The 12,454-nt window shown below is 32.6% G+C and overlaps 1 protein-coding gene across 10 annotated transcripts; it reads left to right on the top strand.

Moving 5' to 3' along the window:
- The first annotated feature begins 271 nt into the window (after positions 1 to 271).
- LOC110917175 (pheromone-processing carboxypeptidase KEX1-like) lies at positions 272 to 4,422 on the top strand. Of its 10 annotated transcripts, none has more exons than XR_004883719.1 (5): positions 272 to 410; positions 969 to 1,022; positions 1,809 to 2,038; positions 2,307 to 2,455; positions 2,605 to 4,422. XR_004883719.1 is itself a non-coding variant. In XM_035985230.1 (4 exons), exons 3-4 carry the CDS (start codon positions 2,480 to 2,482, stop codon positions 3,004 to 3,006), a joined length of 420 nt encoding a protein of 139 aa, XP_035841123.1. In that variant the 5' UTR covers positions 272 to 410; positions 969 to 1,022; positions 1,809 to 2,479; the 3' UTR covers positions 3,007 to 4,422. The 10 variants fall into 10 exon arrangements, 1 of the variants encoding a protein (XP_035841123.1); XR_004883715.1 differs by adding an exon at positions 1,360 to 1,445 and having other exon boundaries at positions 1,809 to 2,497; XR_004883717.1 differs by having other exon boundaries at positions 2,307 to 4,422.
- Positions 4,423 to 12,454: the final 8,032 nt, after the last annotated feature.

Raw genomic sequence — 12,454 nt, 5'->3', positions numbered from 1 at the left:
TCCCAATATTTTTGGGTATAATTTATATTATATAAATTAAAGAGAATGGCTTTATTTATGTTGAATATCTATAAATTGTTGTGGATATTCAAAATTGTTGAGATAAGTTTAGTAAAAGATTTATTAATGGTTTAATATACATGGATGGATATAAAATTTAGATCAATGGAAGATATAAACTAATCTTGAGGGACTAGTCTTGGCAAAAAGATTAAAACTTAGTAAAAAGGAGGAGAGAGTTGGTCAAATAAAAAGCTGGTGGGTCATTTTAGAGTGTGCAAGTGTGTGTTTGTGTTGTGTGTCGACAAGAAGCAGAAAACAAGCATGGGAAGAGACAAAACTGAACTTTTGAAGATGAAATCTATAAAACAAAAGATCAACCATTGATCTTTAGTAAAGGATTTAACATGGTAAGTGAAGATTTAACCTAAAACCTAAGTTTTTGGTAGTATGTCCATGTATAGGGTTAAATCATGAGCATGATTTGGGGTTTATGTTTATTCTTGGTTGTTGATGCTATATCTTGTGATTATATTGCTTAAAATAATCAAGAAATCTACTTTATTTGAACAATTTATGTTGCATGTTGGAATTTTGAAGAAATTTTGTGGGTTTTAATGATGAAATTGGGGGATTTACTATGGAGGAAGCTTAATCGCTAAAAAAATGAGAAATGTCCATAAACTACATAAGAAATGTGTTGATGCTAAACAAAGGGTAATATACGCTTAAATGAATAAAGAATCTCCTCATAGTAGGTCTTTGAGTTGTGAAGCCTTGAATCAGTTATCATATTTACCTTAATGGACTATGTTGTGGTTTCCATGTTGTTAATGAATTTCTATAAACAAAATTATGATAACTCTAAGGCTTTTAAAGGTCTAGTGACCATCATGTTTTGTAATGGTAATGGTATGATATATATTCTTTCAAATTATGATTATTGACATAACTCGAGTTGACTTCAGGAAGTCAATGCTTCGGTAAGAGAAGTCAAGACCCAATCTCTCCTACGGACAAATGTAAGTTAACCTTACTTTATTATTATCTACGGTACCTACTCGATGTGGATGAATCATAAGTTCATAACCTATTCATACAAGCATATAACTACCTAATAGCATGTGCTATTAAGTAGCTATACATCTGGACTAAGGACACTATAATTGTTATTGATATGGTTAAATATATGTTTTTTTAGTATCCATATTGTTGCTACTGCTGCTATTATAGTGTGTGCAGAAGTATTTAATTTGTTGCTATTGACCAGCATTTAAAACTATATATCTGGTCGTTTGGCTGCCACTTGTACATTGTACAAAATTGTATATTATCGTCGCTGATTGGTTTGAATTTCAGTCGGTAGGTGTGTCGCTTTGGTCGCCATTTCTCTCTTACATGAAGATAGCACATAGTTTTCTTAAAAAAAATGGTGGTTCATCCAGGTAAGGTGACTGTTATATTAATATGGAACCCAAGTTGAAGATTGACTTTATAATCAAAAAACGGTTCTTAATCTTTGGGTTACGTCATCATTTGTTGGTTCGGGAAGATATGAAAGGTTAATATATAAAGATGATTGCAGGTTTTATTTTATAATAAAGTTCTTATACAGGTTATAATAAAAAAAATCAAACTGGGAAAATAATCAAGCATGTGTTGAAAAGACAATGAAGTTTCGGTGGGATGTTGATCACGTCGTAAATCTAACCATGTCCATATACTTGTTGTAAAAAAAAATTCCATGGTTAAATATGTGTTAATGCTTGCTTAGTCTATACTAATGATGGGTGCTTATACGCTTCCAGGTATGAGGATGAGGATTAAAAGTCAAGGGTGATATGAGGATGAGGATTAAAAGTCAAGGGTGATTAAGTGAACGGGAAACAGGGATTAAAGTAAGTTGACGTTAAATAATACCGCAAATGCTATAAATAGACAAGAAAATGAATAGGGAGCTATTGAAGCTTGACGATGATCATAAAGATGAGGGTTTGGGATTTGTATATGTGATTGTCTAAGAAAGATCATACACAAGGTACACAAGTGATATTTCATTAAAGTCAATTATACAATTTGAATTGTAGTATTGATGATAATCATTGGTTGTATGCAAGTGATGAGCAAGTCCTCTCCATGTAGCAAAGTTTTAAATTAAACTTGAAACTTGTATTTAAGTGAATTAACGGTATTCTTACTATGGTATTATGATAAAATAATATATGAAACTATCTCATCACCTTAATGAGATAACAAAAATGGGGACCTAAATTCCGCACTAACAATTTTATTAAATGATGGCATAGAGACTTTTACAAATTTTGGGTGTAACATCAATCACTAGCACGGATTCCGCACGTAGCTTGTAGATAAACCGAACTAGTCGGAGCGCATAATTAAAGGCGATCACGGTCCTCACAGAACTCATAACTTTTGGATTTGAGAGGAGATCAAAGTGCGTGTTCTCTCCCAGTGCTTAATGATGTATACTATTTCGGTATAGAACGGAAGCTTATAAAACCGGGTTAATTAAACATTATGCCACCAAAATTTCTACCGAATTAGTTTATCTTCATCTAAATTTCCTTCTAAATACCGTTCCAGGTCCTAGTAGCTACTAATCAAGAAAGGTCATTGGAAAAAGCACAACAAACTGCTGCAATTTATGATCTTGATGATGAAATTAATAGAGGTGGAGATGAAGAGAATGATGGTGATGTAGATGATATCATATATGATAGTTTTGATGATGATGATGATGATGATGACGATGATGGTGATGGAAAAGGTGGTTTAATAGCTGTTGACATGGTCAATAAAAGTTTAGATGATAATGGTGGTGATGATAAAAGTGAGACTAGCAAAGTTGCTGAAAATGTTGGTGAAGATAGTGAGCAAATTAGTACATATGGTGGAGAAACAAGAATAAAGTCTTACTATGATGTTAAATTAATGTCTTATAGTCATGAAGTTGGAAGTTCTTCACAAGTTCATAGGGTCTGGTAAACAAATAGAGATTGTTGAAGAACCAATTGGTGCTACTCCATTCTTTGCTTACTTTCTTGACAAAGATTAAGAATAGAAGAATGTGATTTGATACACGGCTTGTCTAAAGAACAAGTAGCTGAATTGTTTGGTATTAAACCAAATAAAGTAGTTATTAAAGAAGAACCAGCTAGAAGTGATAAAGATGATAGTTATTATTCGGATGTTGATCAGTTTGACAACGTTGAAGTAGAAGATGCTTCGGATGATGAACAAGAAGTCTATATGAACAACAGAGGTGAAGATCTTCCTACATTCAATGATCTAAATGAAAAAGAAACTGAAGAGTTATTGAACAGAAAGATTAAAGAGAAAGAAAGCTCAATAGGTAAGCCATTTAAAGAAGAGTTAAAGGACAAACATGATGAATGGTTTAAGACGTCTATTAGACATAATTGTATTCCTCCAAGACAACTGAAGTTCTTTAATCAAGATAGGAAGATTTCAAAAGGTGATGTGATAAGTTGGAAGGTCTTTCCAAAGTTACACTATATTGGAGTCAGAAGAGAGCATCATGTCCGGTATTTTAAGATAATTAATGGTATCAAGACATTGCCACATTAGGATGTCAGAGCTTTGTTAAGAAGAAAGCTGACAAATATTGAAGAAACTGGACATTATCAGTGGTTCATAAGGTAGTTGAGGTATGAAAGCAGAACTCAATGGAAGAATTTCACACCACACTTCCCACAAAGAATAAGATCAAGAACTAAGAAAGTTGACGGTTTGTTGTCAATTACTCTTGTCTACAAACCATCAAAGACATTGAAGAAGATACTATTTCAAGAGATGTAACAAGATGTTTGTGAGAACTAAAAGCAGTGGTATCATAATGAATGAACTGGTGAGGCTCTGCTGGTGTTATATGAAGAGAAGAAATAGAGAACTATTCGGATTTATGATCCAATGTGGGTAGTGAATATGTCAGAGAAAGATATTGAAGTCTTGTTCTCCAATCCCATTTTTATGATATGAGGGATAGAGAACATGCACTGGAGTACCAAAGAGTTGTGTGTATATGTTTTGCATATAGGATACACGTGGGGAGTGATTGGAAGACAAAGTCGAGAAGAGAGAAGACGAGAGAATTGCGAAGAAGTATGTTCGGAATACCAAAGGCCGCAAGACAAAGACGACAACTAAATCCAAGGGGGGGTCTGTTAGTACATAATGTGTCTTTAGCTTAGTCTTCTGTTTTGAAAGTGTCAGAGTCTGTAATTAAGGAAAAAGTTCAGTTTGTTTTTGTTATTTTTTTCTAAGTCTTTGTAACCACGTATGAGTCATGCATAGATAATGCTGAACGTATGAGTCATATATCCGCATGACTCATGCGTAGGTCAATTGTATAATGAATGGGTGATTCATTGGTTTGTGTCAGGCATGAGATATACCCTATACATAGGCATTCCATGTGTTGGTTGTCATTCATCATTTTGGTCATTTTCAGAGCATATGTCTCTATAGTTGTATTTTTAGAAAGAAAATTGTCCAATTGGAGATTTGAATGAAAGAAAGTGTTTATTTAGCTGATTCTTGCACATTTTCATGCTTTAACAATGGATTCCGCACATTGTTTTAGTTAAAAGTAGACTTTTAGCGTCTAATAAGTTTAACAACTTTACACAAGATCGAATCTGGGATTTCAGGAACATATTAAAACTAACTTTAGCCAAAGGCTATTCTTTGATCTTATCTAACATTGTACCTAGGCAAGGAATTTTGTTCTCCTTAGACCTAAGGATATATGATTGGGAATAAATAAGAGGTTAACTAGGAGTTATATGTTGCCAAAGGAATTCTTTTGTCCTTTGTCAGAAGGGAGTTGATCATTTTGGCACCATCGTTGATGCTAACTGGTGCAAATGCATGGTCACATGTAGTTTGTTAGACCGCTTTAAGGGTTTAAGTTTTTGTGATTTAGGGTGTAGATCCTAGGGTTTAGGAATTCGGGTTTAAAGTTTTGTTAGCTCCCTATCAAGGGGTTACCCCCCCCCCCCCAATTAACTATAAGAACTTTAGCTACTCATGGCTTTAAGGATATTCATTATATTCATTAACAAGCGTGGTTGCATTATATTAATCAGGAATGAAATGTACTTAAAGTTGTTCTTACAAACTTATGATTACAAAACCAATGTAGAAAGGGAGTAGAATTAGAGTATAATGTAAGGGGAGAAGGAAGAATTGAGTAGGAAAAATGGAAAGGGAAGCTTGGAATTTATAGGCTAGAGTTGGTGACCAAGCACAACCCATGCCAAGTACAAGATCTTGTAGGATCTTCGTACTACAACCAGAACAGGGCGTGGTAGTGAGGCACGGTGTGTGATCCACTCTTATGGGTCCCAAGAGATCTTCAAATGTCAAACGTGGATCTTTTCGTCTTTTATAGTAGGGTTACGACCCGTGCCTGGCCAACTTTGTGATAGAAGTTCATTTTATCTCTCGTTCTTGCTTCGTCTGTCCATTTTGACTCGATTTGTCCTGGAAATAAAAATAAGTTAAATTAAGCCTATTGCATTTATATTTCCAAGAAAACCATTAAAAATGGGTTTAAATTGATACGAAAAACATGTATGATTATACGCATATCACCCTATAGTATATCCTTATGCTATGCCTCATATTATGTGTAATATAGCCAAATAGTATAGTATCATATATCCCTATGTATGTAAGTGTGTATAGTATAGTATATCTCAATATGATACAATACAATGCAATACGAAACTATAAGATATAATACTATACAATACAATACCTTACTATACTATACTATATTACACCTATACGAGGCGTATATGGAACCACTATACTGTATTATATGACACCATTCAATACGATACAATACAATATAATATGATAGGATGTTGTTCTAAAGTATACTATAGTACACCTATAGACCTGTTCGAGTCCTATAAGGGAGTTATACTACACTTATACCATACTATACTACGCATATATGATTCGATATGACGATACGATACGTTACGATACGATAGTATACTATACTATACTATACCATACCATACCATACCATACCATACCATACCATACCCATACCATACCATACCATACCATACCATACCATACCATACCATACCATACCATACTACACTACAGCTATAGGCATGTATGAGGACTATACGAGACTTATACTATACCTATATGATACGATAAGATATGATACTACACTAAACTATACTAAAGTGTACTAGACTAGACTATACTAAAGTGTACTAGACTAGACCAGACTACACTACACTACACTATATTATACCACACTTATATGTTACGATACGATACCATACTATACCATACCATACTACGCCTATTGTCCTATACAGGACTATATGATATGTGTTTTTAGGTAGTGTTTTTAGTCGATATTTTGAACACGTTTATCAAGATTTCCAATTTATAAAAATGAATTTTACTTCAACTAAATACATACAACAGGCAGTGAACCTATCGAGTGTAGTATGGTTTAGATAAGAATCAAGTATCGTCCAATGATACGTTTCCACTACTCAAAATACTATTATTATTTTGACCAATTTTTTTTATAGATAGATTAGTTGATGATATGCTCTAAAATATACATATTTTTATATAAATATTTCTACACTTTTGAGTAACTTTAGGGTTATTTTTTATAAATTTTTACCCGTAACTTGTTTATATTTGATGTTTGATAATTATTATTATTATTATTATAATGAAAATGAGCTAAAATGAATAGGAATTATAAATTTAGTTATCATATTTTTAAATTAATAAATTATTATTATTATTATTATTATTATTATTATTATTATTTTATTATTATAATGAAAATGAGCTAAAATGAATAGGAATTATAAATTTAGTTATCATATTTTTAAATTAATAAATTGGTTGATAAGTAAAATGTTGAAATCTAATTGCAATTCGACAATTTTACGATTCACATTTGAGAAGTTAGATATTATTATTTTACTCTTGTTTTATTTTAGTGAATGGTCATCGAGTATTGAGAAAACAAAACAAAAGAGCTATTGGGCTTTATTATAAAAAACAAATGGACAGCAATCCATGAAGCCACAAGTGGGTATGGGCCACGTTAGGCTTGAAGTCTTTTTAATTGGACGACAACACTGGAGCCCAAGAAAAATATATTGAAACGACAATTAAAAAGGGGTTTACTTTGTTATAAACTAGGTTAGAACCCCGTGTATTACACGAGCCGAATAAATACAATTTTATATACAAAGTAATAAAAAATTACATCTTTAAAAGCCCGTGAATTCCACGGATTGGATAAATAAAGAGATGCATGATCATTTAGATATTTCTTAGCTAAAATAACACACAAAAATACGCAGGAATAATATATGTCATGTAAATAAGTTATGTAAATAAGTGAGAAAGAAGAGAATTAGTAAAAAAAAAAAAAAAAAAAGCCGGTGGAGAATAATGAGTGGTCGAATGTATTAATATTTTATTTATATATTTTGAAGATGGTGTTAACTTTTTGGTTTTTCCGTCTTTCTCTCATGCTTAATTAATTATGAATACTTATCCTTTTAACTAAAGATAACTAATATATAGGATATTTATCTTTATTTAAGTTTAAAGTTAGCAAATGAAAGTTATTAAAGGAAATTTAAATTAGTAAAAACTTATTAGGTTAAAAATGAATATTATATATGGTACAATGGTAAACTTGGAACATTAAAAATTGAAAAGGTTAGTATATATAACATGTAAAAAGAAATAGGAGCTAAAAATGCTAATTTCCAAAAACCCGTTTATTACACGGGTTGAATAAATATAACTTTAACTATTAAATAATAAAAAATATATCTTTAAGAACCTCGTGTATTTTACGGGTTGAATAAATGTAATTTTACATACCAAATAATAAAAAAAAAGTTATATCTTTAAAAACCATGTGTATTACACGGGTGAATAACTGTAATTTTGTATACCAAAATATAATATATATGTATATCTTATAAAAAAAACCATATATTGCAGGAGTTGAACAAATCTAACATTATAAACCAAATATTAAAAAAGTTGTATCTTTAAAACCCCGTGTATTTCTCAGGTTGAGTAAATGTAAATTTGTATACTAAATAATAAAAAAATATCTTTAAAATACCTCGTGTATTACACGGGTTGAATAAATGTAATTTTGTATAACAAAAAATAAAAAAATGTATCTTTAAAAATCTTATGTATTACAGAGGTTGAGTAAATGTAATTTTATATAGTAAATAATATTAATTTCTTTTATTATATAGTAAGTATAGATTTATTATATGGTAAGTATAGATTGCATACGAATTGAACTTGTATAATAATTATTCATGCATTTGATTTTTTTCTTAAAATTTAAATTTGTAAGTATATGCTCCAATGAATGACATGTATCATATATTGGTTTCTTTTATTATATAGTATAGATAAAGAGAATAAGATGGACACATCACGTAGAAATAAATAAAACACTTTTATTAAAAAATACAATATAGAAAAAAGAACAGTAAATTATAGAACTATTATAACTTAAATAAAGGAAATACAAGAACAAAAAACTTTAACAAAAATGAGTTCTTGACTGAGGATCGTGTTAGACACGGGTCCCTTAAAACAAATTTCGAGTCTCCTAGAAGAACTCATTTGTTTCCATGATACAACAACCCGAGCAATTGCACTGCCCGAGAAGACAAAAACCCAAAGATGTACCTTGAACTTGAGTTTCAGAAAGGATGCGGAGAAAGTTAGAGTACTGTGTATCATAGTATGTTTTGGTGTCTCTGCAACCAAGACTTCTGCTTGGTTTTATACTGAAACTAAGTTGAAACAATTTTGACCGAATTAAAGTCTAAAAATTAATTTCATTGAACGTTTTAAATGCTTTTTTATTCTACCTTTGAATTCGATTTTATATCTATTTGACTGTTAGTTACGAACTGCAGACTTGAAACAGTCCTTTGTTGTAGAACACTCGAAGCTGCTGAGTAGTCACGCGCGCCACGCTGTGGTAAAACCTGATGGTCCTCACATCATCCACCACATAGGCACACCATGCGCCATGTCATCCGTAAGGTGCACACATGGATGTGTTGCACATGTGTACCATGTGGAGCCTTACGCCACGCGAGTGCCAAGTAGGATTTGCCATGCAGACCAGGACACCACCTGGTTAGTCACTACTCGCGCCATGCCACATCATCCGTGGACACTTGGCCAAATACAAAGGCGACCCTCGGTGACGTGAGTGTGCGAAGTGCAAAGTGCGCCACATTGCCCCCACACTACGCATGCGTTTACGAGTTAGGGTCGCGAAGACAAATGGTGTAAGGTGCTAGGGAATAGTGAGGGAAGGAGGCTTCCATATATAAGCCTCTCCTTTTTCTTTCCCTCCTCCTGTGTGGAACATGTTCCACTTTCCGACTCCTTTTCCCTTATATTTTCTCAGCTTTCTTTATTTCTGGTACCAACTTTGAGTATCGATATCTCATTTATCTTAGCTCCGATTTAAACGCGGTTTAGTGCATTGTAAAGCCCTTACAACATATATAACAAACCCACAAAATATTAATTATATTAACCAAAGTATAATAAAAATATATTTGTCCAAAGTTTGGGAAAAATACACATTTACACTTGATGAAAATACTCACATTTTCAAGCACTTTTCCAACACATATACTAACAACAAAGCTATGGAACACATTATCATACGTATACGAAGGTTCTAGAGAGTCCAAGGGATCTTGAGGGCAATTTTAAGAAAGAGGAGATCAATCGATACGAGAACGAAGCATAGAATCGAAGAATTGAAGATTCGGCAAACCATAAGATTTTATTTTTCGTTTCTTTTCAATTAATCTTGTTTGATTTAGGATATTAGCTACTGATTTTGTTTTTTTTATTGTCCGAACACGATTGTCAACTAGTTTTATCTTTTCACCTAGGTTTTGATGAACTTGGAACTTTTGTTTTGAATTTTATTTGATTTCTTCGACAATGATGTGTTTGATTTAAAATAGTTATGAGTTGTTACTGATTATGAACATGTGTGTTTATGTTTTGCTGAGATTAATTGATTACTTGTCATTATGGATGTGTTTATCAAGAAGAAATTCACCACAGGCACGTTAAAATCAATTGTTAGGTCATTAGTCTGATCAATTTTCGTTCTAACCCCATTATTAGAAATAATAAAGGTTAACTAATCAGCTAAAATTGGTAGACATTAGTGTGCATCCAATTCCAGTGAATAGAGATATGATTTGGGATTTCTAAGGGTTGTTTATTTGTTGTTTGATAGTCTTTGACACCTGGTAGCTCGGGGTTCTTCTATTTATTTGCGTCTAGTTGGTCCTAGGTTTTCAGTTTATCATCTTGGAACTAGTTTCACATCTGGAATGTTGTTTAAGTGTTTTTTTTCAATTCCATAGTTATGTGATTTGGGATCTTTAGTTAGAGTTGTTTCTATCTAGCACTTCATTCACTGTCTATCTTTTTATTTTTATAGGATTCATCCTCGTTAACAAGAAGTTAGTCGGTATAAAATCGAATCTTTAGTTTATTGTCAAGTCATACATCATTACTTGTTCTAAGGGATTCATTACCTAGGTGGTTTCTCCTTCTAAGTGATTTCAAACTCGTGTTCCTAGTCATTTGGTGTGTAGTTCGCCTTAGTTTAATTTAGAATATTAGTTAACTAATTAATTAAAAACCCTCCAAACAATTAAAACCAATTAAGTAGTCAATTGAATCGGAACCTAGTTTAACGTCACTAGTGTCTCTTGGATTCGATATCCGGACTTCATTAGGCTATGCTACAGTCGATAAGTATACTTTCCTGTCTTGTGGTCTAGCATTAGGAAGAGTCGAGGTTTAACTAGTGTGTCTAAGTTAGGTAAATTTTATAGACCAAATTTTGCACATGAGTAGACTGGATAATAATTAATGGACTATCTTGGATAAGTCTTGCTTATTTAAAGTAAATATTTTATAGTCAATGTATTAGTGGGAAAAATGTGTAGTTCTTTGTATTTATCTTTTTAATAAAATGGAAAGAGTCTCCTATTAAGGTTACCTTGTTTTCCTCAATTTTGCCACAACATATTGATGGACTGTTTTGAAGTTCTTGTCTTTATAAGCTCTTTATTCGACCATCTCTAGTCTTTCGACTAGTAAACGATAATTGGTTTAAGGCCATCTTGCTTTTATTATCTTTTTGTAGCTTTATTAGTTTGTGTTGTTTCGAGCTTAAACCCATGATTCCGATTAGGATCTATTACTTATCGAGGCGAATAACTTCCAAATTAATAATATTATCGAGTAAACAAAATAGATCCTTCTTTGATCTTGTTACCTCATGTGCCTTTGTAATCGTGATCCCCTTTCAGGTTTACCAGAGACTTAAGTACTTGGTAACAATCTCGTTGGTTTCACTTTGCCAAAATACCCAACCCCCATTGATTTACCTTTCTTAACTTTTACTCCCAAACGAATCTGGTGGTTTACCAAAAATCTCCCTAAAGATCTTGATGTAATATCAGAAGCCTTTTATTACTCCAAGATCTGATTCAATACTAGAAACTTGTCACCTGACTTTGGTTCAATACAAGAAACCTCTAGTAAGATCTAGTTCAATACCAGAAGCTTACATAGGATCTAATCAAAGGTACCATAAGGTCGTACGCACCCCTGGTTTTATTTAAGTTAAGTTAGTTACTAGACATTGACAACACTCTGGTATTAAATGCTCTCGTGTTCTTGGAAGATCTCGGTATTTTACCTTAGATATACTACGATAACGATAGGTGCACTTGCCCTAATATGTTGTAGAAGTGATTGTATTTTACCTTGTTTATAAATTAAAAGTTTGATTTCGTGTTAAAAACCGACCTAAAATATCTAATATTTCTATACGCATCTCGACACGTCAACTATACTATACTATACTGTACTATGCTGTACTATAATGTACTATACTGTACTATACTATACGTAGGACTGACATATCATGTCAGACATGATCTGTTCAGACAGAAACACGATAAGACACGAACACAACACAAATCCTACTGTGTCAGTTTTTCCAAACACGAACTTGATAATAAATGGGTTACACGGACACGGCCTGTTAAGTCACGAAAAAACTTACCAGCATATCATATGGCCTCTTAAGACACGAACACGCACTGGAGGGGTGGAGTGTGGACGCCGATCGTGGAGACGTGGAGCTGAGAGAGAGATGTGGTTGCAAGCTGTGATATTTGATACTTAAAAATTAGGGTTATGTTTTTCCTTTGTTCAGGCCACATATATCAAAACCCCACCCAACTTCCTAATTTTTAAATAGAAATTATTAACATGTTTTAACGAGTGCTTAATATGTAAATTG

This window comes from Helianthus annuus, chromosome 16 (genome assembly GCF_002127325.2).
Source record: "Helianthus annuus cultivar XRQ/B chromosome 16, HanXRQr2.0-SUNRISE, whole genome shotgun sequence".
NCBI lineage: Eukaryota > Viridiplantae > Streptophyta > Magnoliopsida > Asterales > Asteraceae > Helianthus > Helianthus annuus.
Note: the sequence above shows the minus strand (reverse complement) of the source record. Positions and strands in the feature narration are given on the sequence as shown.